Below are 27,416 nucleotides of genomic sequence, written 5' to 3'. Positions count from 1 at the left end.
CATTCCTGTTGATTTTTTTGTTCAGTCAGAATTGAGAACTCACAGATTTAAGTGATACCATAGATTTTGGAGAAATAAATTCAATTCAACAACAAAGATACATTGAGTACGTACAGTATGCCAGACACTTGCTACTTACTAGATGTGCATAGTTAGATAAAACAAGATCCTTTCTTTTATTAACAAGTTTATGATCTAGTGGGGAGAAATCACTACAAATTATAAATAATTATATTTCAGAAGGAATGTTCCATGAGTAATAAACGTTACGTTAAGTGCTGAGAAAATAATGATGTAGGCTTAATCCCATTTTCCATTTCCAAAGTTTTAAAATTATTTTCTCTTTACATACTTTAAGATTTATTGCTTTGCCAGCATAAATTCTTGTTATAATATTGCCCTTTTTCATAGGAGTAAGATCTAAAAATTCATCTACAGAATAGCATAGCCGAAGGGGAATATGCCGTTTGTTATACTTTGGTTAGTATTTCCTTCACATTTCATTTTTTTCTTTACACTTATGCATTCTTATTTACTACCCAATACTGTATGCCATATTTTGCCAAGAATGTAAAGAGATTAGACTTTTCAACTAAAGATGCCCTCAAAATTGATTATTTGTGCTACTTTTACAACTGTCATTCAGAAATCATTAAACACGCTTTAAAACCCTCATTCAATCCTAAGATTTTCTTTTTTTTATTTTTTTTTTGTGCTGTACGCGGGCCTCTCACTGTTGTGGCCTCTCCCGTTGTGAAGCACAGGCTCAGGACGCGCAGGCTCAGCGGCCATGGCTCACGGGCCCAGCCGCTCTGCGGCATGTGGGATCCTCCCAGACCGGGGCACGAACCCGCGTCCCCTGCATCGGCAGGCGGACTCTCAACCACTGCGCCACCAGGGAAACCCCAATCCTAAGATTTTCTGAGAGGAAAAATATACTTTATCTTGTGAGGAACGTTTTGTTGTTTTCCCTTTTTCTCTTTCTCATTTAGCATTTTTTAAAGTAGCTGAAAGAAATACACTGTGTTTTCCTCATTGCCTTATGAGATATATTTAAAATTCACCATAACAATTAGAGATTAAAATAAATAAGTCTCATGCAAAATTCCAGAAAACAGCTGATGAAAATGTATGTTTAAAATTTCTAGCTTTACTGCTACTTTTATGTCTTAAGTCATTCCTTCTCTAACTCTTCTATTGAAGCAGCCCCCTGGGATGCAGTGGATGAAAGGGTGATACAGGCTGTAAACCATGCAATCCACCGTAACAGGAACATTCTATGCTGTTATGTTTTAAAATTTGTATTTTACTATATTATTCTTATATTACTTATAATTTTAAATTAAATTACATGGCTTTTTTATTATTTTCCTCCCAGACTCCAGGGAGATGAATATGTATGTCCTGGGACTTAGTATGCCTCCTGCCTGGGACTTTGATCTCCTACCACAGTTTGAAAAATAAAAATTTTAAACTCGCTTTCTTAAGGAAAGACAACCGGTAACATTTTTTGGACCTCACAAATTGTTAGTATTAGTTAATGTAGTTAACAGAAATTGAGTTGATAAATTGAAATTGTCCAAATTGATTGTTGTAGTTGATGAAGAATTTTGAAAATCTTCAAAAACTGAATTATACTCTTCTAATGTTAGATGAAATCTACTTTGGTCCTTACTTAGGTCAAGGCCTGCAAAATTACGCTTGTACTCCCAGCCATATCATCTTAAAACATAACCAGTAGGCTTCTGTGGTAGAGAAGAAAATATTCATGTTTGGCAAGCAAATAACTAGTAGAACCTAGAAAAAAGATACCAGGAAATATAATATTTTATACACATAAGAATATAAATTTTTTTTTTTTTGGTTTTGCATTATGCGGGCCTCTCACTGCTGGGGCCTCTCCCGTTGCGGAGCACAGGCTCCGGACGCACAGGCCCAGCGGCCATGGCTCACGGGCCCAGCCGCTCCGCGGCATGTGGGATCTTCCCAGACCGGGGCACGAACTCGTGTCCCCTGCATCGGCAGGCGGACTCTCAACCACTGCGCCACCAGGGAAGCCCTATAAATTTTATAAATAAGGACTTTTTCTGTGTTTTCCATCTAATGTCACTAAACTTCTAGAATTGAACTCTTTTTGCCTTAATGCTGTAGTATAGTCACTGTGTAATTTACATCATCTATTTCTTCTGGTTCTGTGGTTACCACAGACAAATAAAATATGGCTCTTCCTTCAAAGATATAATATCTAAAATCTAATTATATAATGTGCATATAAAACATAAAAAAATGAAGTTGCAGAGACATGGAAAATACTATTAAGTTACCAAGTTTTAAACTCTTATATTAGAAAATTGGCATTTTGGCTTTTGTTGTCTTAAAATCCTGTATCACATAAGTGTTTGATATCTACTTATGTCTGAGGAAATAACAGGACAGTTAGAGGTGACAGAAGAGCAAGATAGACAGAGCCTGTAAAATTTTTTGCTTGGGCTCAGAGGAGGACAGGAAATATCTTCCCTCCCTATGGATGGAGGATGGAAGAAAAGAGAGATAGATCCTTTCTTCTTTTTGTGATTAATAATGCTCTTTCATGTCTCCACAGAAAAAGAGCCCAGTTAGATTATGCTTCTGTGGGAGTAGAGAAACACTTATGTTCAATTAGTTATGAGCATTCTTAATAGGAACATTTTAAGAGGTTTTATTACCTGTCATATGGCCTCACATCTCTGATAATACCAAGAGGTGAATTGCATGTGAATTGCAGCTTACCCAATAAATCACCAATAATAGTATTTATTGAGTATTACTTATGTGTCTCATACTGTAGCTGGTGCTAAAAATTAAATATTAAGATTTAAAACCACATTTCATTTCACAAGACCAAGGCAAATAAGACCAGGGAGTTTACACTCTTCTGGAAAAGAATTACACTACAGTTTACAATTGTGTTACTTAAGTCAGGGTCCCTTCCTGAATACCGTGGACTATTTTATATGTGAACAAGAAAAGAAAAACTTCTTCTACCCCTAGTTTTACTCTTTTTCTGAAGAAAGAAGTATCCTTATTCCTTTCCAGGACACCCCATTCTTTAATGCCTTCTTCAAGATTTCCCTGTCACCATTTCTCTCTTGTAATCAGTGTTTCTCTGACTCTTTCATTCTCTATGGTCTACAACTGTATTTAAGTCTCTTCGCCCTTAAAACTATGAACCGATTTTTCTCTCAGCTTCCTATCCTATTTTTTCTTAGCTTTCACCACAGAGTTCTTTGAAAGCATATACTCCGGTTACTATCTTCTCTTCCTCAATTCCCTTTCATTTGTCAGCCCAGCGCAATCAGGCTTTCACCCACTGCATTCTAATTGCCAGATCCAGGGAACTCTCTTGTGTGTTCATCATACCTGAATTTTCTGACATGTGAAATTGACAATGTAATAATAAAAAAACGGTGTGATAGGTTTCTAATGCTTAAATTAAAAAAAGAAAAATCTGAAAAACTTGGGAGAATAAAGTGAGAAAGTCTCACCATCACAAAAAGTTTCAAGAAAATTCTCTTGGATGAGACTCCAATCCTCCTCTCCAATGTGAGCTCTTCTTTGGTAAGAAACTTTGAGAAAGAGCAATTCTGTAACTTGAGGAAGGAGTTGAACTCTTTCTGAAGAAAGAGTTCTGAAGAAAGAGTTGAACTCAAATACAAAGCCTTTCAGTTGCATTATATTGTCATTAAAGAAATTTAGGAATTATGTTGCCTGCTTCACAAAAACAATTCTGGAAGAAAAAATATATACATTGCAATGCTAAATTTTCATTCAAAATACATCTTCCTTATTCAAAACCTCTCTATAATCTGATGAAATTATTTCCTTCTTGACAGTCTGTTAGGCTGCATACAAGTCTCTCCTGATTCTTCACAGAAACTGTGTTAGCTTTACAATAGTTCTGTAAACTGTTTCTTAGATCTGTATCCACCTTTTATCTGATTTCTTCCCTTAGAGTCATGTTTTGGGTTGTTCACGTTTGGTTCTTTCCCACATTTTGAGCACTTGGTGGGTTTGCACTCCTTTGCTCCATTGAACTGAAGCTTGGTCATGTGACTGACCAGAAATGTGAGAAGAAGTGACATGTGTTACTTCTGGGCAGAAACTGTAAGAGCCAGTGATACTTAAACTTCTTTTCTTTTCCCTCCACCTTGGTTGCCTATAGTGTTCCAGACACTGGTTACATTGTCAGTCTAGTTCCCAAAGTGAGGGTGGTGATGAAGCAGAGCAGAACACAGACAGTGGACTTGGAAATTGAACAAGAAATAAACCTTTGTTTTTTAAGCCCCTGAGATTTTGGGGCTGTCACAACATTATCTTGTTTCTCCTGTTTGATCTACTCCTCATTTTGGCAGAACACATCATCAGTAGGCTCTTTTTCTCTCTTCTTGAAAAAGAGTGGATGAAAAATAAATGTTTATGTATGTCTGAAAATGTAACTCTTCTGTCCTCATATTTTATGGATAGTTTAGCTGGGTATAATGTTCTGAGTATTATGTTCCTTGTGCTGTTGAAGGTGTTGTTTTCTTTTCTCCTATCTTCCAGTTTTGCTCTAGAGAAGTCTAGTGTAAGTCTGATTCTTGATTCCTTGTATAAAGATATTTTTTTCCTGTAAGCCGTTTCTTTAACCCTTTAACCCTTTCTTTAACCCTGTTCTAAAATTTTATGATGATGTTCTTTGCTGGGGATGTTATGGCATGTACTTAATTCCTAGGAAATAATTTAAATTACTTTGATAACTTCCTCTCTTCCATGTTCCCTATTCACTCTTTCTACAATTCCTACTCAATGGATATTGGTCTTTCATCAGAAGATTCTCCACTTTCCTTATTTCTTTATCTCTTTTCTTATTGTTGCAACTCTTTTATCTTTGTGTTCTATTTTCTGGGAGATGTTTTCAACTTTGTTTTTTAAGCTGTCTCTTTTTATGTTCTCTTTTTAAATTTTCAGGTTTCTTTTTTTGTTGTTGTTGTCCCTAGTATCCCTTCTGTACTATTGTCTTGGTCTTTGTCTTTCATGTCAGGATGTCAACTCTATGTAATGATTTCAGAAGTATATTAGTAGCTCAGGCACCAGCTCATATGTCAGCTCTAGCACCTGCTCTAGCACCTGTAGAGCTAGAGCCAGTTCTAGCATAAATTCTAGAGCTACATACAGCTCTGGGACCTGCTCCAGCTCCAGCTCCAGAGCTGAAGCCAGTAGCAATACTAGAACTAGAGTCAGCTTTAGAACCAGCTATATAACTAGAGCCAGCTTCAGAGATAGAGGTAGTTCCATTATTAACTGTACCACCAGCTCTAGCAGCAGCTCCAGAGCTAGAGCAAATTCCAGAACGAGTCCTGGCAGCACCTCTGAGCTAGAGCCAGCACCTGCACTAACTCTTAGATAAAGGTAGATCCAGCTGTAGAGCTAGAGCCAACTCCAGCACTAGCTCTTGTACCAGCTGCTTCTTAGTGCCAGCTCTGGCTTCAGCTCTAGAGCTGGTATCAGCTCCAGATCTAGAGTCATCCTTATCTCCAATTCTCACACCAGGCCTGGCACCAGTGCCAGAATTAAAGTCAGTCCCAGAACTGGAGCCAATTCACAACCAGTTCTAGCACTACTGTCTGAGCTAGGGCCAGCAATACACCTAGTGCCAACTTCAGCAACATATCCAGCAGTAGCACCAGAGATAGAGTCTCTCCACAGCTAGAGCCAGCTCAGGCATCGCTCCTGGGCCAGTTCTGCAGCTTGGGCCAGCACCAGCTCTAGTGCCAGCCCCTGGTTCTGGTGCCAACTCTACCACCAGAGCTTTCCTTACCCTCCTCTGGAATGACATCTTTTTTGATTTTTGTACTTTTGTTTTTGTGTTTCATATATTTTGTGGTTTACTATATTTTAATTTTGCAGTTCACATACAGTAGAATTTTAACTTCCTAATCATTAAAAAAATGATATTAGTGATTAAAGTTTCTTGTATTTTTTTCTTGAGCCAATATATTATACATGGATTATTTTCTTTTGAATAATGCTATAATATTTTGCATCTGTTCTTTAATTTTTCTAGATCCTTTCTTGTCCCTTTCAACTGCTGCCTTTTCTAAAACTTAAGTTTTCTTAAACTTGTGAATGGTTCCCAAGAATCAGCCTAGGTCTTTCTATCCTCTTTTTGTTTATTCTTCTTTGGAGACTTTTGCCTAATGCTGTGCCTCAATTAATGCAAAATATATGAGGAGAGTAGTAAGTCATTTTGTTAAAATGTGGGAAAAAGTGTTGCCAACAATTGTTTTTGACAAAAATGATTTGAAAGTTTTAATAAGTTCAGTAAAATGCAACAAAGATCTTGTCATTTGGATAAAAGTTATGGCAGCTAAAACACAATGGCTTTGCTAAAAACAGAGTCATTTAGGCTTTTATTAGATCATTACTGTCCCCAGACTATCATGTCCCTTTTTCCAAGTTGTTGATTCTCTCTCCTGGGGAAATAAAGATTCATGATTTTTTCTTCTAATTCTTCACAAATTTACTTAGAACAGAGAATGTTTACATACTAAGGACCTACTTTTGGGGACCACATTTATTCCCAGCATGTGTGCAAAGCTTTAAAAGGGAAAGTGATCAGGAACAGAGTGAAGGGTTGACATGGAGACTGTGTTTCCTCAAGGTGAATTTGTGGCCAGCACTTAATTAGTGGAAAATCATGGAGGAAAAGTCTATAGATGAGTGGCATGACTGATCAATAAGGATTTTTAATAAAAATATATTAGGCAAGTATTATTTATAGTACCATTGAAAGGGATATAATTTTTAATCCAAAAAATTCAATTTTCCAGCTATATTAAAAAGACCAAAAAAATTGAAATCACTAGAATAAATTAATAACCAAAAAGTTATCTAAAGCATATTCTAAATATGCCATAGGAAGAGTGTAAAATAAGCAATATTTTACAGTCACAGTGAGTTTTGTCCCTGTGATCTCACTTTCTATCTTAGTCGGCATCACTAGGAATTCAAAAGCACCTTTTTAACTAAGTAATACAGGACTGCTTTTAAAGTTTTGATTTCTTGCAAAATAACATTTGTTAAAAACCTTTTAGAAAGGTTTAGAAGTAATATCACGTGGAAGTTATTAGGATCAACATGATCCTTAAACCAGATGTTACTTTTGTTTACATGCTCATTTTTCTTACAGTTGGTTTGCTTTCTCCTTTTAGGAATGGCAAAATTCTATTCAGAAGAATGCAGGACTTGCATTTATTGAACTCATCAATGAAGGAAGGTAATTAATTTTACAACTTTTAGACAACTAGTCAGTGTACATTTTATTCCACTGGGTGGCTGCTCTTGCCTACCATCTGTTCCAAAAATGTGTAAGAAAATATATTTTAGTTAAATGATTCATCACACAGGTACTTATACTTTAAAGGACCAAAGTTTAAAATGTTAAACATTTTTATTTGGCGGAGGGGAAGCAGGTATGAAATAAAGGGACAAACTTTATATGATTTTTGTGAGATCTGAGCTACGTCTTACCAAGTAGTAAAGTTGTTTTACATAGATCAAGTGAACCCAATCTGCAGTCCCATCTGCCACTCCATCTGTTTTCAGAGCCGTGTTCAGTGTTTACTCCCTCACTCAGCCCATCTCAGTTCATGTGAAATAGTTTTATTCAACCATGTCATGCTATCTAGTATCCAGCTAAAAATGTGAGAGAAGTTTAATATAGGAACTATAAAGGTCTGGTTAGGAATCTGTTTATACCATTGTTAAAATGGTGCTGTGGTAAGATTTTTCACTATGAGTTTTCCAATACTTTATTGGCAATGGATATACGAAGACAGATGTAACTGTCACCATTTTGACATGTTCAGCTTCTATCAGCTGAAGACCTGCATTCTTTACAACTTCTTCTATGATATAGTGCATTCTTTGGAAAATAATGACTGAAGATTTGGGGTAATCTATTTCTTATTTGAAACCAGATTTAATTAAATTGATAAGGTAATAATGTTACTGTATGTAAAATTTATCTTTATCAAGGGAGGTGTCATGAAAGAATATGTTATGAGCTATTCTTTGAAACTTAGTTTGTATATGCTATAAAAACCCATTTTGAAAAAAATTAACTTAAATGCAATTTAGTATTTTTGTTCATCAGTGTATTATATTCTGAGAAATAGCCTTTGTTTTTATAACAATTCATCTTATTGTGTATTTCTGGCTTAGATATTTTATGATTGAATTATTTGTAGTCATAATACTACAACTCTAAATATTAAAATAAATTTTTCATTTGCTGCCAAGCAAAAGATGCAGGAAACTATTAGTTTTCTTTTATAGCATAAATAATAATTTTAAACATAATAATACACTCTACTTCTTATAAAACTTTATGGTGAAAGAATTGATAACAGTTATTATCCATCTTCAGGCAATGAAAAAATAGAAAAAAAAAAACTTTTACCCAGGCGGCTCACTGTCATATCAGTTGTAGAAATCTCTCACTTCACATACACCTTAGTTTGGCTAATTTGTTTCAACTGTGAAGTAAAAACAAAAATTATGCTGTTATCAGTAACTCTGAAGAGTTAACAAATTGAAGCTCCAGCATTTAAGGTTAAGATTATAGGGGCTTCCCTGGTGGTGCAGTGGTTGAGAGTCCACCTGCTGATGCAGGGGACACGGGTTCGTACCCCGGTCCGGGAAGATCCCACATGCCGCGGAGCGGCTGGGCCCGTGAGCCATGGCCGCTGAGCCTGCGCATCCAGAGCCTGTGCTCCGCGACGGGAGAGGCCACAGCAGTGAGAGGCCCGCGTACTGCAAAAAAAAAAAAAAAAAAAAAAAAAAAGATTAAGATTATAGTTATTGTCTCAGAAAAGGAGGAGAGTTAAAATTTTGCTAATAGAGGTTTTTAGCTTTTGAAACTGTTTTGTTGTTCATTGGTAGTGTTTGGAGTTTATTTTGTTTGGTTTTAGGAAAGGAGTTGGAATTATAGAAAGTAGTTATAATATTTAAAATATTATAATCCATGAAAACCTCAAAATACTCATAATGTTCTTTGTGCCATTCTAGATTTGTGTTTCCATTTTTTATACTAATAGTTCCTCCAATAAAGATGATTTTGGAACAAATATTGAAACATTATAGCTAGCTCTAGATATACAAGAACATCTCATGTATACATTAATACAGCACATGTCTATTCAGCACCTACTATATACCAAACACTATTATAGGCTCTGGGAATAGAGAAGTGAATGAGACAAACATGGTACTAAATTTTGGAGGAAAGGCAAGCATTAGACTAGCACATACAATAACACAAGGGTGCTGTGATAGGGGTGTTACAGATACTAATGCAAGCATAAGGCAGAGCACCTTACCTAGTCTGGAGGGGTGCATTCTCCAGTTGGTGAGGTTATCAGGGTTTTCAAAAAGTGTATCCAAGCAAAACCAATACCATGAAACAAAAATAATCTTTCCAACAAATGGTGCTGGAACAACTGGACATCCACGTGCACAAAAATAAATCCAGACACAGACCTTACACTCTTCACAAGACTTAACTCAGTGTGGATCACAAACCTAAATGTAAACCGAAAAACTATGAAACTCATAGAAGATAACAAAGGAGAAAATCTAGATGACTTTTTAGTTATAATACCAAAGGCATGATCCTGAAAGAAAAAATTGATGAGCTGGACTTCATTAAAGTGAAAAACTTCTGCTCTACAAAAGACAATATCAAGAGAATGAGAAGACAGCCACAGACTGGGAGAAAATATTTGCAAAAGGCACATCTAATAAAGGACTGTTGTCTAAAATATACAAAGAACTCTTAAAACTTAGCGATAAGAAAACAAACAACCTGGTTAGAAAATGAGCCAAAGACCTTAACGAACTCCTAACCAAAAATAGTATACAGATGGAAAATAAGCATAGGAAAAGATGTTCCAAAGCATATGTCATCAGGAAAATGTAAATTAAAACAACAAAGAGATACCACTACATACGTATTAGAATGGCCAAAATCCAGAATGCAGACTACAGCAAATGCTGGTGAAGAGGTGGAGCGACAGGAGCTCTCACTCACTGCTGGTGGGAATGGAGGATGGTGCAGCCACTTTGGAGGACAGGTTGGCGTTTTTCATAAAGCGAAACATATTCTTACCATGGAATACAGTAGTCGTGCTCCTTGGTATCTCCCCAAAGGAGTTAGAAGCTTATGTCCACACAAAAACCTGTACATGGATGTTTATAATCATTTTATTCATAATTTTCAAAACTTGCAAACAACCAGGACGCACTTTAGTAGGTGAATGGATAAATAAATACCCACTTATTTATATGATGCATCCAGACAATGGAATATTTACTAATTAGTGCTAAAAAGAAGTGAGCTATGAAGCCATGAAAAGACATGGAGGAACTTTAATTGTGTATTATGAGATGAAAGAATCCAATATGAAAAGGCTACTGTATGATTCTAACTATATGACATTATGGAAAAGGCAAAACTATGGACACCGGAAAAAGATCCGTGGTTGCCAGGGATTAGGGGGAGGGAGGGATGAATAAGCAGAGCAGAGAGGATTTTTATGGCAATGAATCTACTCTGTATGATACTGTAATAGTGGATACATGTCACTTTACATTTGTCCAAATCCTTAGAATATTCAACACGAAGAGTGAATCCTAGTGTAAACTATGGACTTTGGGTGATAATGCTATGTATTAATGTAGGTTCATCATTTGTATCAAATGTAACCACTCTGATGGTGGATGGTGATATGGGGAAGAGGATGGGTTGGGGGAGGGGGTATCTGGGTCATCTCTGTATCTTCTGTTCATGTTTGCTGTGAACGTAAAACTGCTCTTAAAAATCGCCTATAAAAAGAATGAAAGGAGGAGGTCCCCTCACCACAAAAAAGTATATCTAAACAGAATGCCATCTTAGTTGAGAACGGAGAGATGATTAGGACATAGCTAGGTGAAAGAAAATGAAAAATAGAGGAATAAAATTCTGGGCTGAGGGAATAGTGTACCGCAAAAGCCTGGAGGCAAGAGATAGCAAGACGTTTCCGGAGAGCTCTTTTCACTCAGCCAACAGCTATTTCAGTGCATGTTGTGTGCCAGCCACATAGAGGCAGGCAAGGGCCATCCCTTCATGGCAAGGGTCATGCCACGGAGGGGGTTGTAAGCTGTGCTCAGGGTACAGGGCTGTAGTTGAAGGGTTTGGCATAATCTGCAGAGTGGCAGATGGGTACCTGGGGCTGCAGACTGGAAGCGAGATACCGGTCTGACGTTCCAGAATCCTTTTGAAGAGAATGGTGTCGTAGAGCAACCAATAGTGGCTGTGAGGATGGAAGAAGTGTACAAATTTGAGGTATCTTTTGGAAATTAAATCTGTAGAACTGCTGATAGATTGGATGGTAAGAGGAGAAAGAAGGTACTTTGATTTCTGGCTTTAATAGCTGGATGATTTATAGTGTAAGCATAGTTTACTTAGAACAATACAGAAGGAAGGGCACGAATTTGGTGAGAGATATTTTTACTTTCGGTTACACTGAATTTGTAGCACCTATGAAAGTTCCAAGTGGAAATGTTAAATTGACATCTTAGAATTTGGAATTTGGGTGTCCAGCTCCAAAGAGAGAGCTAATATGGAGATTTAAATTCAAGAGTTCTCAGTTTGCATGCGGTAAATGGGGGATAAGGATACAGGTGTGGGGCTTCCCTGGTGGCGCAGTGGTTGGGAGTCGGCCTGCCAGTGCAGGGTACGCGGGTTCGTCTGGGAAGATCCCACATGCCGCGGAGCGGCTGGGCCCGTGAGCCATGGCCGCTGAGCCTGCGCGTCTGGAGCCTGTGCTCCGCAACGGGAGAGGCCACAGCAGTGAGAGGCCCGCGTACCGCAAAAAAAAAAAAAAAAAAAAAAAAAGGATACAGGTGTGATGCTCAGGGAGAGTGTGTGGAGTGAGTGGAAACAAGCGGCCAGGCTCTCGCTGCTGTTTCTGCTGGGAATCCTCTTTCCCCACATCTTCACATGATTGGCTCTTCCCATCATTGAGGAATCAGCTTAAATGTCACACTCTTAGAGAGGCTCCCCTGACCATCTTACTGTGTTATCAGACTTCCATTACATGACTCTGTTTTAACATTCAGTAACATTGTCTCAAAATCTTTTCTTGGTTTACATGTCTTCCCGCTAAAATGTACTTCCCTTCAGAACTCGTGTCTTATTCTCTGTCTTATTTGCTGATATATCCCTGGTTTCTGGAATAATAATGTCTAGTACCTATTTTGCAATCACAAATATTTGTTGAAGGAATGAAGGAAAGAATGTTGAGTAGAATGTTTGAGAAGGAATGAATAGTCAACAAGAGGATTTTAAGTCAGGATTAAAGGCACCACTGGAGTCAGTGACAAGAGGGACATGTTGATTTCATTCAAATTTATACTGGTGAATGAATACCTGCCTGCTAAAGATGCTGGGTATAGACCCAGGCACTGCACTACTAGAGCTTTCAGTCCGGTGGAAACAACAGTGTTAGGTTAAGTAATTACTGATGTAATAAATGTGCCAAAAGGCAGGTAGAGGATGGGAACAGAAAACTGAGGGAAGTAGCTTGGATGTTTTCAGGTGAGAAGTGAGCGGGAGGTGAGTATAGACAGTAAGTACTTACAACTATAAGAAGGTTGGCCAAGAAGGGGAAAGGGTGGTTGCTGGTGGTGGATAGGGTTTTAATTTGAGGGGGAGGAGGAGAGTAGAAGGAAGGATTTGAGGACTTTACAATGCTGATGGAAAGAAGCCAATACGGTGGGAAAGAAAGAAGAAAAGTTTCTACTCAGTTAAAAGAGTACAGTCTCTGAGAGGGGTGAGGCAGAGGGACAGGGGGTAGCCTTTTGTGGATGAGTATTGAGAAAGGATGCAGGCAATTAAATTGGTGGCGGGATTCAGAGAGTTTCTGTAATGATGCCTTCTATTTTCTCTATAAAGTGGCCGTTAGGGCCATTTTCTGAGAATGAAGGAAATTTGGGGAGGTGAGTGTTATACTTGAGGAGAGTAGAAAATATTGAACATAGCCAGTGTAGAGAAACTGGGGAGCGAAATGACTGAGGAAACACAGGAGACTTGCCAGTGTTTGGGGGACCTGATGGAGGATGCTGTCTTTGCTATTGTAATGTTTTCCCCAGTAGTCCACAGGACAAAGACGATGGGCATTGCTTTAAGACATTCATTTCTCTAACTTTAGTGAAAATAATGTCTTCTCTGAGCACCAACCTCTCCACATCCCTAATCCGGATTAGGTGCCTTCCCATGTTCTCAAACCACCTTCCATTTTCCCCTGGTTTATACTTACCATACCATAGTGATAGTGCCTGTTTATTTGTGGTGTATTTTTTATGGCTATTTCCACAGTGCCTATTATAACATGGAGCATGTGTGTATTATTTGTAACAAGTTCAAATACCAGTTCTCCTAATGATAAACTATTAGATTCTAGGCATGTAACATAATCTCCCTCTGACATTGTTTCACATCTTGCCTAGTTTCTGTGAAGGTTGGATGTGATATATGACATTTATTACAACTACAGTAATATAGACACTTAAAAAAATGGAAGCTTATTTTGTTAGTTTTTGTTACTACATACAGTATATATTCAGAATTTTGTGGACTCCTATCTTTAGTTTGGTCCATTTCCTTTCAATTTAGACCTTTCTCTTTCATAAATTTGAACTGGGAGTTCCAGATTTTTTTAAAAAATCATATTTAGTTAGTTCAGATGTAGTTACAGTAAAGACACATTACTCAGTTTATCTGGCTTCTATTTGTTGATGCCAACTCTATACTAGGCACAAATTAGATTCTTTACATACACTTTTATCCCATTTGCATGGACATACAACATTTTTCTTAACTTTTTCTAATAGTGTAAAATGAAACATACAAAATATTTTCTCTTGGTTGTTAGAATATGTCTTTAATTTTCCTTGTGGGAATGAAGATAAAAATCTTTAGGTGGAAATTGTTATAAATGTTTATCCTACTTAACAGCTACATTCGTGAATATAATTCATCAATCATAGCTGGAGAAAGCAATTGTGCAGTTGTCTACAATTAACGACAAAAACAGTTGATGAATGTGCAGCTGAATTAAAGTACTCCCTAGGACAGGCTGAAATTATAAACTGGATCATTTAAAGGAATCTAACAAAGGATCTTTATAATTAAAACAAAGCAAGGTTAATGGGATGTAAAATTGCCTATAATATCTTGGCAATAATAATTGGATTTTAAATTATTAAAATATGAATTGAACTATAAAGCAAATAAGAAAGACTTTCAAATTATAGAACTTGAGTGATCTTTTGAAATAAATTAATCATTTGCCTAAAATAAACCTCTATCACTCTTTTGGAAGCCTATAGGATATAATTAATGAATATTCATAACAAGCTGGAATGTATTCTTGTTTAGCACTGAATTTGACCTATGATTCACAAGATTCCAATTTTTTGTTTTGTTCTTTAAAATAAGGAAAAATGTATAACCTTGCATTTCTTACGTTTTGAGGAAGAGAAGCATATCGTATTCAAGTTTAATTATTTAGTGATTATATGGCCCAAATTTGAATATCCTCGTTAATTTAACAAATGCTATTCAATAATTAAACCAATAAGCTTTGGTTTGCTTGAGTTTGTTTCATGTCCTTGATTTGGCAAAAACTGTGTTTAAAAAAAAACAAAACAGCACCTTCTAACACTATAAGAAACTTTTTTCTTAGAGTTGAGAATCTGATTTAAATTTGAACCAAGAAACCCTGGAAACTCCTGGAAAACAGAAGTTCCCTCTATATTTTTTCATGTAATACCTAATTTATTCTTTTTTCGTACTACTATGTTATTCATTTTACACATGTAATAAGTTATTAAACATATTGAGGTTTGCAAACAAGGTAAAAAAAATCTGTGCATTTACAAAATTAATTGTATAGATGATCTTAAACAGTATTGCTAATTTATAGACTTAACTTTCGACATTGGTGGTAAATAATATATTTACCTGAAACTAAGATAAACAAATCCCATTTAATAATGGCTAGATTTCAAGTAAAAAATTTCAAAATTAGTAATCATATATTTTATTTGAATTGCATTTTTAACCATGTGTAAGATATATCTGCATATGTGTATATATATTGAGATTTTTTTTCCTTCTGAGAACAACTTTAAATATACTTTCCTTCCAGGCACTATTATTTTAGTTTTGGTGAGAGTTAAGTAATATTTCATAAAACACTAATAGTTCTTTGTATTTAAAAAAAAAAAAAGGGAAAGGTGCCCTGTTTTTGGCATAGTCATTTCTGTGCCATAGTTCTTCCTGTTTCTTATTTCTTAGAGATATAAAGTTTTGTTTTTGTTGTTGTCCTTAGATTACATATTGCAAGCAAATGCCAGCCTAGATTCAAATGATACGTCTTTATTAGAAAACTTTGATTTAGTTTCTGTGCCCATTCTAACACAACCAGGATCAGTTGATAACAGAGGAGACTAGAGTTGGCCTTTGCATTTGTGGCTAGTATGTTGTTTAAAGAACAGACACAGGGAGAAGTGAACTACCTGGTTACAGGAGAGTCAACGCTGCCATGAAGATATAGTGTGTGTGGTCAGTCCAAGGATAAACTAAAGGTGAAAGGTAAAAGAATAGAATGAGCAAGCCAGAGTACAGTCATGGTCTGAGCCATTAGTTTTAGTCTAGGAACTCTTCCCAAGGTGCCCAGGGAATTGAAGCATTGATTATAGGCGGATTAGTTTCCATGTTTGTAAAATGAGAACACACAGACAATTTCTCTCTCTCAGTTGCTGTGTACAGACCAACATGTGAAAAAATAGAATATTTATTTTATAACATGGCTGTTATGAAGAGTCACAGTCCAAGCTGGACAAGGATTAAGAAAAAGTTGTTATTTTCTAATTACCAAAAGTAATTTAATACCTGTACAGGTATTCCTGAAGTTCTTAACACCTATGTTAATAATTATACTACATACAGAAAAACAAAACAAAACTGAATACTTATAAAATATTCATTATATAGTTTTAGCAATGATACAAATACATTTTACATCTGGTCTTCATCTCAAAGTAATTTGTAATTGAGAAGTTAGGTTTTACATGCACAAAAAATTAAACAGTTCAAAGTGTCATAGACAGTATATAACTAAGTGCAAAAAATTGATATAAAAATTGCATTGACTTAAGAAGAAGGACCTATTTCAGTGGACAGTAATGATTGGGGAAGGCTTCTTTTAGGAGACAGAACCGAAACAAGTATAGGCACACTGCGTGGGATCAAAAGAAGAAAAAAAAAAATCAACCCTAGCTTTTTTTGTGAAAATTAAGATTTAAAACAACAGAAAATACCTTTATGTTCTTTATTATCTAATAAAGCAAATATGGGCACAATTCTATGTTAAAAGTTATAATCTGTCTTTGAGCTCTATATATTACTCTTTTTCTGAGCTCTATATTATTTAAATTAAAAAAATTATAAATGTTTCCAGATTTTTTAATAGTCTATTAAACAACTCTAGCACAGGAAGAAATTGAAATTTTCTGATACAGCCAGCCTCTTCCTTGCAGTGTCACTAGAAACTCTATGCCTAATTCTTTTAAGGTTTTGGGGCCAGAGGAAGTGACACTGAGGTATTACATCTGCTCCTACACTGTGTGGCCACTTTACTTCCAATCAGGGTCTGTTTTCTTGACTAAATAAATCAGGATCTAAAATTTAAGCTGTAATCTTACAGCTTGGGCATGCACTGTTTCTTCCAGTTTATAGGATATCTGAGACAGTGCACACCCATTTTCTAATCAGAAAACGAAAACTCAGACACAAGGAAAATTTATTTGTCCAAGTTTATAACACTAATAAAAGACAGAACTTAAATATAAACTGGTTCTGCCTCCTGTCCCCTCACTCATCTAGAGATGATGAAAGACTAATTTGTCCGACCTCTCATATTGCCTTTCCAATTGACATTTTTTTTTCTTTCAGTCAAATTACAGGAATTATTTATATTTAAAATTCAGGATCTCAGGGTTTCAGGTCAATGACAAGCAATTTAAATTATAACAAACTGCATACAATTAGAAACTTCCTAGAAAATCAGAACTTGCTGCAATGATATCTGTTCCATTTGGAAGAGAATACTTTGTTTTGTCTCCTGACTTCTTTCCTGTATCCATGACAACTCTGTTTTAGGACAGGAATGAATAGAATTGAACAAATTGTTTTCTTTTTCTATTTCCTTTGAAAAATAAACTTACAGTAGAAGATGAAGACCACTTCATTTACTTCCTATCTTGTACAGATACTCTGAGGAAGAAAATGTTCTGTAATTCCCAAGTTATCTGATATTTTTATTTACCTCTTTTTTATGTGCTAAATGTATCATAGAATTTTATAGTGTTAAACTGCCTTAATCATTAAAGTTCTGTTTCTTCTTTGCCCCTCCTTCCCACATAACCTGCTCATGTATTCATTCAGTCATATTTCCATTTAGTCATATGTTATTGGTGAGTCCATATTTCATGACATGTACATGCAGATCATGTTGGATACGGAGAAGAATAATGATTGTACCTCATTTAACAAACTTCACATTCTAAGAGAGAGAGACTTATTAAAAGGAAAAGAGAGGGAAAAAAATCCATAAGACAGTGTGATAAATATTATAATGCCCAGAACATTTGAGAAATTGGGAGAAGATCTCTTAGTTGTATTGAGAGGAGGGAATGACAAGAATTACAGGAAGAAGAAATGGCACATATAGAAATCCTGAAATAGCATGAGTCATTAAAAGAACTAGGAAGGTTTTTCTAGAACATAGAAAAAGTATGCTAAAAAGGCAGTAGATACGGTTACAGAAGTAGACTGTTATCTATATATAATGTTTGGCTATTATCCTGTCTATTAAAAGTAGCCATTGAAGAAATTTAAGTGTAAATAACAGTCATGGCAAAGCAAAAAATGTATCAGAAGGATGGAAGATTTGAGGGAGGCAGAGAAATTAGGAGGCTATTGTAATTGGATGAGAGATGATTAAGGCTTGAATTAAAACAATGTTAAAGTAATGAACAAACAGATGAAAAATATATTATGGAGGTAAAGTTGACAAGACTGGTGATTAATTTAATGTAGGATGATCTTAAAGTCACATTTCAGCAGATTGAAAAGTGAATAAAGCTGTATGGGTAACTCAGTGATCTGAGGTTTTCTTCTGCTACAGAACATTCACATCCTACTTAGGATATACTCTTTGAGGCAACATGCATCTTATAAATGGTTTAGGCATGGTTTAGCCTTCTCCAGGGCCACATCTCCCCCCTATAAATTGGTGTCTCAAGGAATAGGAATGCCCTGGGGACATATGCCTAAAACAGCAATGCTGTTAGGATTTTAAGTCTTTAGCCAGGAATTAAGTATAGAACCTCGCCTGAAACTTTCATGCTAAGCCAAGATCCTTAAGAGAGGCTGACATGGTTCTAGTGGGCTCTCCTTGGTATCAAAAGAAATAAAAGCAAATACTTATCCAAGTTAGGTCTGTTGGACTCCTGATTAAGACCAGAAATGAGGTAACAGTCAAAGAGTACTAAATATATGAGAATGAAAGCCACTATGTATGAGAATCAACAAGGAAAAAAACAAAAAATTTAGACCCCCAGGGACTACCAAGATTAGAATTGTGAAATACAGGAAATAAAATAGCACAAAATTGAATGAATAAGAAGAGACCATCAAAATGAAGAGGAAGATTTGAAAAATCAAAAATTATAGAATTTAAAAATACAATTTGGAAAAAACTCCATGTATTAATGATTCATCAGATTAGACAAAGATAAAGGGAACCAGTGACTTGGAACATACATTTTGAAATTTTTCCCAGAATGCAGAAAGAGAAAGAAATGAAAAATGAAGTGATGTTAGAGATACGGAGGTAAACTAAGAAAGTTTAGTTTACAAATCATCAGAATTGAAAAAGGAAAAAAATACAGAGTAGGGGAGATGAAATATTTTAAAAGATGATTGTTATGAATTTTTAAGAACTGATTGAAAATAAGAATACAGTGACACAGAAGTCACAATGTACCTCAAGTAGGCTTAATAAAAAGAAACCCATACTAGATACATGGTACTGAAACTGGACAATGCCCAAAATAAAGAGACAAAAGCACCCAGAAAGAAAGAACTGATCATCTACCAAAAGGGAAAATTAGAATAACAGCAACAGGGACTTCCCTGGTGGCACAGTGGTTAAGAATCCGCCTGCCAATGCAGGGGACATGGGTTCTAGCCCTGGTCCGGGAGGGTCCCACATACCGTGGAGCAGCTAAGCCCGTGTGCCACAACTACTGAACCTGCGCTCTAGAGCCCATGAGCCACAACTACTGAGCCCGTGTGCCACAACTACTGAACCTATGCTCTAGAGCCCGTGAGCCACAACTACTGAGCCCGTGTGCTGCAACTACTGAAGCTTGTACGCCTTGAGCCTGTGCTCTGCAGCAAGAGAAGCCACAGCAATGAGAAGCCAGCCCACCGCAGTGAAGAGTAGCTCCTGCTCGCCACAACTAGAGAAAGCCCGTGCACAGCAACAAAGACCCAACGCAGCCAAAAACAAATAAATAAATAAAATTAAAAAAAAAGAATAACAGCAACAAAGAAAGCTAGAAGAAAGTCACATAACACTTTCAACGTTTGAAAAAAATAATTCTCAATAATTGTATATGCAACAAAAATATTTTCAAAAATTATTGGTGGGGGCTTCCCTGGTGGTGCAGTGGTTGGGAGTCCGCCTGCCGATGCAGGGGACACGGGTTCGTGCCCCAGTCTGGGAGGGTCCCACATGCCACGGAGCGGCTGGGCCCGTGAGCCATGGCCGCTGAGCCTGCGCGTCCGGAGCCTGTGCTCCGCAGCGGGAGAGGCCACAACAGTGAGAGGCCCGCGCACCGCAAAAAAAAAAAAAAAAATTATTGGTGGTGTGACGATAGAGTAATTTTGTGACATTTTAACTTACTCCGGTCCCAACCTTTGCTCCCCAGTTCAAAGGAAGCCATAAAAATGCAGCACACATTATAAGCACTGTACCAGAGGGAGCATAATAGACCTCATTAGCAAAGAATTTTAAATCAATTACTTGTTCTGATCTGTCTGGTGACTCCCTGGAAGAATGGCTTAAAAGATTTGTTTTATTTTGCCTAACCTGGAAGTGGCCTGGAGTGAAAAAGAAAAAAAAAAAAAAGCTGATTTCCTGAGGGCATTTGTTGAAGACATTTATAAGCTAATATCTTAGACCTCACTGCCTGAGGTGATAGACACCTCAGCTGCCTGAGGTGATAGATTAACAGTTGAGGCAAATGCTAGGCACACCAAAAAGCTTGGGAGGAGCAGCTGGGGAGTGAAATGTACACAAGGGCTTTGAAAAGCTCTGACATATTCCTGGAAATGTAAAGGGCCCTGCACACGCTTAGCGTTGTGTTCATGCTCTGGAAAGACCTGAGAAGGCCCCAAACTCTCATCTTTTGCTGACGCTGGGATTCTATGGAAGCAGGAAGGAAATGCAAAGGTAGAGTTGAAACCTGCCTGGCTGAGTGTTCAAGGGCTGTCCAAACACACACACAGCTGCTTGAGAAATTCTGGGAGATATTTTTGGATTCAGGCATTTAAAGAAATCTCTGTCTAATCATCAGCTGACACTAACATAATGAAACAGAGACTTCAGTGACCACACATGACAAGGAATACACACTTAACAAAATTATTTTAGAAAAGTCAACTCAAGTTTCCTCAGAGGTCCAGATGTAGGAATGAGGAGGGAGACCCACGTCTTCACCTAGGATTGCGTATTTCCTGAGCAATTACAGCAGGCAGATCAGGAATTGAGTGAAGGTGCTGGAAAGAGAATGGTTAAAGTGTGGACTGGGGGGGATATGCTTGGGGGGAAAGGAGATAAATCTGAGCAGTGGTTGAAGGACTAAGAGAAGAGAGGGATCAAAGAAGTGGAAGTTGGAAGTGAGCTTATTTTTGCCTGGGGCCAGAGAGGGACGAGTGAAGGGGAGAGAACGCACTTAGTGTAGGAGATTGTGACCAGAGGGTAGATTGTTGGCATAAAGATTTATGTGAAGCTGATTATGGCCAGTGAGGTGATTTCCTCAAGTGAGGTAGAATTGAAGATTCTAAAGGAATCTTAGATTAAGGGATTTTTGGTCCCCCTTTAAAAGGTCAGAGAATTGTGAGGTACTGTGGTGAATGGTTTCCCACGTGGCTGATGAGGTCACCCAGAATGACAATGAGTCAGATAAGAAGATGCATGGCAATAAAACATCATATATGAGTTGCTATATGACTCATAAGGGTCAGAGGTAGGAGGACAGACTTTCGGACAATTGATGCAATTTCTCTGGTGTGTCTGAGGCATGAGTCTCCCCCACCCCACCCCCTCCTCTGCCACCATGCCTCTTGGCTTTGCCCATCCACTTGTTCTGTTCCTGAGAACAGTACCTATTAACCAGCCAGACACTGAGCCTCTCCTTTCCAGCTGTCTTCTGTTAATCTATTTAAATGTAATCTGTACTAATTTGCACATATTAGATTTTTTCCTGGCTTTCTTCAGCCTTCATGTACTAGACAAAGCCATTGAATGAAATACTCTAATCTCTCACATCTCTTTTCTCTTTTGAAGACTATAAAGTATAGACCAATGATGTCATCAAAAGTTAATATTTGGAGTTGTCTTTCTTTAACTTCTTTTATTTTTCCAGCTGCCTCAGTGATTAAATTTAAGACTATCCATATGATTGTTTGCCCTCTAACATTATTTACATAGGAGTTTCAGCCCTTTTTCCCCAAGTATTGTGGTTTCTAGCAGATTCCCCTAACCGTTGTGTCTTTGAATAATTTATGTTGTCGTTAACTTTCATGCTGAAGACTAGACCATATTCCCATTGGAATGTGCCTGTGTCCCTCTTATGTGATTGAAGAGAATACTGCTGCATGTTTCCAAGTGATCTCTCTACCTGTCCTGCTGCTATGCAAGATTTTAGTGGTGCTTCCATCATACTGCCAGGAAGTTCCTGCTGGTCCTAGAGTGACAGTCATAATTTAACCGAAATCTCATCATGGAGTAACAAAATCTGTGTCAGAACAGACATGGATTTTGGAAAGATTTCTACTGAGAACTATCTTGAATTGGGTGCTGCTTGGAACTCATTTCAAGGTAGTTCCATCTTAGAATTAAGAATTGAGCATTTAAGTGAATTTTAGGTGTCAGTCCTATTGTCTGTATTAATTAAAGAAAGAATCCAGTCTATAGATTTCCTAACATATGGTCATCCAGTTTTGTGTGAAAATTTACTTCCATGGCAGTGAATTTTGTTGTTCTAGCCATTTTAAAAAGTGTCAAAAATCCTTGGTTTTTAGCGCATTAAATAACTTTATTGAATTAACAGAATCATTTGTTCACAAGGCACACTATATTTAAGAGGCATTGCTGTAACAATATAATGGCATATTTCTTAATTATATGATTTAGCTTTATCTAAAATTTATGCATAGTTAATACTTGCAATACTGAAATTTGATTATTGAAAAAAATTGGATTAAACAAAGGTATTAAGAATAATAATTCCAAAGGTATTTTTCTTTTCAGATTGCTATGCCATGCTATGAAGGACCATATAGTTCGTGTTGCAAATGAAGCTGAGTTTATTTTGAATAGACAGAGAGCTGAGGATGTACATAAACATGCAGAGTTCGAGGTAAGGTTTTGGGATTGAGTTAAATTCTGCTTTTCTGTTATAAGTCGGTTGTCACCAATGGTAACCTTACATAAGGTTTTTTTTTTAAGAGAAAAATTTCACTGAAGTCATTTCAGTAGTTTTTAAAAGCTTTAGTAAATGTCAAATACAGGGCACTTATTTCTCTTTACCTCATTTACAACATGAAGAGACCCATCCTGCCCTGTTCCTAACCAGTTGGTGGACTGAAGTTATTCTGACATATTCTTAAAGGCAAATACAGTTTTATAATGCAATTCCTTTAGTAATTTTTAAGCATAGTTTACACACCATTAGTTATGGGTGTAACAGTGATTATATGGAGAAACAGTTTTACCATTCAGTAATTTATTATTTAATAATGTATCTATCTTTATTTAGAGTGGCCAAAGATTATTTTAGTTCATATTTTATATTTATAATTATATTTTAATGACAAATGAAGCAATGCCATTATATATGATATAAATGTAGATCTGTATGTATCGCTCTATATATGGAAATGTAATAGTTGAAAAATCCTCATAAGTACAATTAACTATCATTTGAGTAAAGAACGAATAGCAGTCATTTCTATTTTATATGCAAAAACTAAAGGATGTTCAAGCACTATATATAACATACTAATAGTTTTTTAAGTTAAGAACATTATTCTTATATTTCTAGCATGTCAATAATTATTTGACATTATTTGTATTGTCCTAATTCAATAAAATTGGTTTCAGAAATATTGAGGTGACCTGGTGTTTGGCTTAGGTTGGACTTCAGTGGCCTTGAAAATAATATATAACTCCACCAATTTATTCTCTTGATACGACATGCGAACAAGTGTGGTGTGGCTGGAAGCCAGAGCCCATGGTTTCAGTTTTGATGAGGTTTTTATCTCAGTAAAGCAGCTCTCTTAGCCATGCAAGTTGATGTCCTAAGTCTAGTGATCTCTGACCTACCTAGGTAAAAAGCATGAGGCAGGGGGCTTCCCTGGTGGCGCAGTGGTTGAGAGTCCACCTGCCGATGCAGGGGACACGGATTTGTGCCCCGGTCCGGGAAGATCCCACATGCCGCAGAGCAGCTGGGCCCGTAAGCCATGGCCGCTGAGCCTGCGCGTCCGGAGCCTGTGCTCCGCAACGGGAGTGGCCACAGCAGTGAGAGGCCCGCGTACCGCAAAAAAAAAAAAAACGCATGAGGCAGAAAAATAGCTGTTGTCACTTTAAAACCCATAACCTCTGCTTCATTTGTCAGATGAGACAGCACACACTTGTCATATGGGATTACACAACCTTATTTTGCAAAAAACAAACAAACATTTTAAACTCTGGTAAAAGTCCATTGACAATTAAGTGTTTGTCAAAATGAAGTTTTGTATCGCTTCAACTGTAAATAGCATCGGATATTTATAACATTGGGTATCATGCTGTAATTTGGATGACAAGAAAAGATTGAGTTCTTTGAATATAGTATGTTTAGGCATAAGATATGTCAGAACTCTAGACAAAATAAGAATATTCAATTAACTTTTGACTTCTGTTAGTAAATAAGGCTTAGATTATTAACGGAATTCCCTGCAGAATCAGTTTTGAGTTGATCATATATCTACTAAGAAAATCAGGATATTTTGTGGGAATATAAGCAGATCAATATTTGTCATGTGAAAGGCTTTAAAATAGATTTTCAAGCAGCTAGATATTAGTTACAAGCTGTAACATATATTTAACCAAGGTGATGTTAAGCTAAGGGTGCTGTTTCTCGACCTTTTTTCTTTGTTGCTCCCCGCAAGGAAAATTTTTAAATAGTTGTCATCCTAATCAGCCCCCACCTTGATTTATTGTATTATCATCAATATGCTGCATATCTATTTGTGTACCGTATATGCATCTGTGCTTTATACATTAAAAGAGTAAGGTTTTTTTCACACAACCCTAATACCAGTTTTTACTCCCTCCGGGATGAATGAGATCACTCCTGTTGATGATGCATGGCTAAGGGAGGTATAGGGGCTATGAAGGGGATATGAAGACTCAAGGTTTTTAGATTGTGTACACATAAAATAAACTACTAATGTAAACCTAATTTGGAGAGTATTGTCATTGTTACTTAACGAATGTGCATTGTTTTTTAACCCAGATGTTTCTATTTGTTCTTTTTAGGTTAAAGCTGTATTAGTAAATGCATTGATTGTGTGTATGTTTGTGCGTGTGTAGTTTACCAAACTTATATCACTTTTAAATTGTAAAAGATTTTGTAAAAGTCATAACATTTTATACTAGGACTTTTTGAGGAATTTCTATATCTCTCATATAGGCCTGTAATTAAGAGAAAAAATGTATTTAATTTGAGATGGGTACTTCACAGTTAATTTTTTTTGGTTAACCACTGTAATTGTTAAGGAAGAAAAATGAAAATTTAATTTTACTCTCCAAAGAGCTAATGAAATATTAACCTCATTATGGAGGCAGATCATTGTACTAATTGGTGATTCCCTGTACAAAAAGATAAATTGGAAAATGAATTAATCCTTCTTAGGTTACTGTAGGGTTATTTCTCTGGAAGAGATGACTTGTGGTAGTAGTCTGTATAGATAGTTGAAAGGAATATGTTCAGATACCTTACATGAAAGATTTTTACTTTGTAATGATGAATGTGAACTCATTATATGTATATTTTTAGACGTACAAAACTTTTTTGTAGTTACATGACTTGTATTACATACATGATAACATTAAAATCTGCAGTCACTCTACCCTATACAAAAATTATTATACAAAACAGATCAAACTTATGGCTAAAGAGACGTTCATCTTCATATTCGTGTTTGTATTGAGCCTTTTTGATACACAATGAGATTGATTACCTGTGTTGCTAATACCAATGAACTTGAATACAGATAGCTGACAGGACAACTGATTATTAGGGAAGATAAGATTAAGGTAGTAGTTATCATGAGAAACTTTGAATACATTAGACTCTAGAGCTAGGAGACACTGTAGAGAAAACCTTGTTTTAGCCCTTCATTTTACAAATGTAAAACCGAATACAGTGAAAAAAACAGAATTCGCATAAAGTGTGAAATTAAATCCAGGTCTAAATTCCTAAACTACTGCTTTCTCTTCTACACCACATTGCCATTTACAAAATGGAACACTATATATTAAGTGGCAAGTTTTTGATCTATATATAATTATCAGGAACATAACTCTTATTTTAAGTGAGATATGTACTATATAGTTTAAAATAATAAGTAGGTTTACATTTTTAATAAATCATTTTGTTCTTAAAATGCTTATTTTTGGAATATGTTAAAATCAGAATTTCAGAATTGGAAGGAACCTTAAAAGTCATTAATTACTTGATTATATTACTTAATAATATTCAATTACTTTACATATACTTTATGTATAAACACAAAGAAAACATATTTTTACCAGTTTGAAAGGTGATTATATATGTGTGTGTGTGTATATATATATATTTTAGAATAAACTTTCAAAAGACTACATTATCTGAGTTTTAAAAATTGAATTGATAATTATTACCCTTTAACTCAAGGTTAAATATCATTTCTTTCTTACAAACGGTAGAGGTTTATTATCATGCACTGTTTGTATTTCTTTGTAGTCGCAGTGTGCCCAATACGCTGCTGATAGAAGAGAGGAAGAAAAGATGTGTGACCATCTCATTAGTGCTGCGAAACATAGGGACCACGTGACTGCAAATCAGCTGAAACAGAAGATCCTTAACATTCTCACAAATAAGCATGGTGCTTGGGGAGCAGTTTCTCATAGGTGAGTTATAAAAAACTAGAAGTAAATAGTAACTCATAGGTTAATTATAGTAGTTATAAGTAAAAGAAAACTATAAACTTAAAAATTCCTTACAAAATATGATTTTAAAGTGTAAAAAATGACTTAATTTTTCTCCTGAAATCTTTAGTAATGACTCTTGAGAATGGTTTAAAAGAAAATCTAAACTTTTAAAAGTAATCTAATGGAAATTTTTTCTAACTCATAATAATATGTAACATAATACAAAATTTGTTTAGGCAAGTATTTTAGACTACCATCTCTCATATATAACATGGGTGTTAGTTATAAGAAGTGACTTGTTTTTAATCTTCAGAGTCAACTCTTCAAATTGTTAAATTTATATCATTCTTAATTTTTTTATGCACAAGTAATAATATAAGCATTCACTATGGAGAAGTAATACATTCTTTTAAAATTTTTTCTTCTATATTTCTCTATGCAGTCTTTCTTAGGAAAGGTTTCATCTCAAATTAGCGTATTTATGATACTATAATAGAAACAAAACCAAAATTGGTTGTTTTTGCATTACAAGTGTTTTTCTTCCTAAAGTTTTGTGAGCATAAAATTGTTTTGTTTTGTTTTGTTGTCCTCTGCACAATGCCTTCTAGAAAAATAGTAGTGAAGCAGGTCACTATATTTTGATTGCTAATGTTCTTCATTTATATGTCTTCATTTTATCTTATCTCATTGACTGTTTTTATTAAGTCTCTGTCTGGCAGAGTTTAGGGATTAGGTAAATGTGGACGAGACACTAAGAAAAAT

At 36.0% G+C, this 27,416-nt stretch overlaps 1 protein-coding gene across 3 annotated transcripts in view; it reads left to right on the top strand.

Moving 5' to 3' along the window:
• Positions 1–27,416, top strand: part of NBEA (neurobeachin) — a gene marked incomplete at both ends in the record, with an annotated part of 605,261 nt that overhangs the window by 274,952 nt on the left and 302,893 nt on the right. For all 3 annotated transcript variants that reach the window (XM_079722002.1, XM_079722001.1, XM_079722000.1), the window contains 3 exons: positions 7,230–7,294; positions 22,728–22,836; positions 26,467–26,633. In XM_079722002.1, coding sequence (XP_079578128.1) covers positions 7,230–7,294; positions 22,728–22,836; positions 26,467–26,633 — 341 coding nt within the window. The remainder of the gene's footprint in view (positions 1–7,229; positions 7,295–22,727; positions 22,837–26,466; positions 26,634–27,416) is intronic.

This window comes from Hyperoodon ampullatus (assembly GCF_949752795.1).
Source record: "Hyperoodon ampullatus genome assembly, chromosome: 16".
Taxonomy (NCBI): Eukaryota; Metazoa; Chordata; class Mammalia; order Artiodactyla; family Ziphiidae; genus Hyperoodon; species Hyperoodon ampullatus.
The sequence above is the reverse complement of the archived record's forward strand: the minus strand, read 5'-3'. Positions and strand labels throughout refer to the sequence as shown.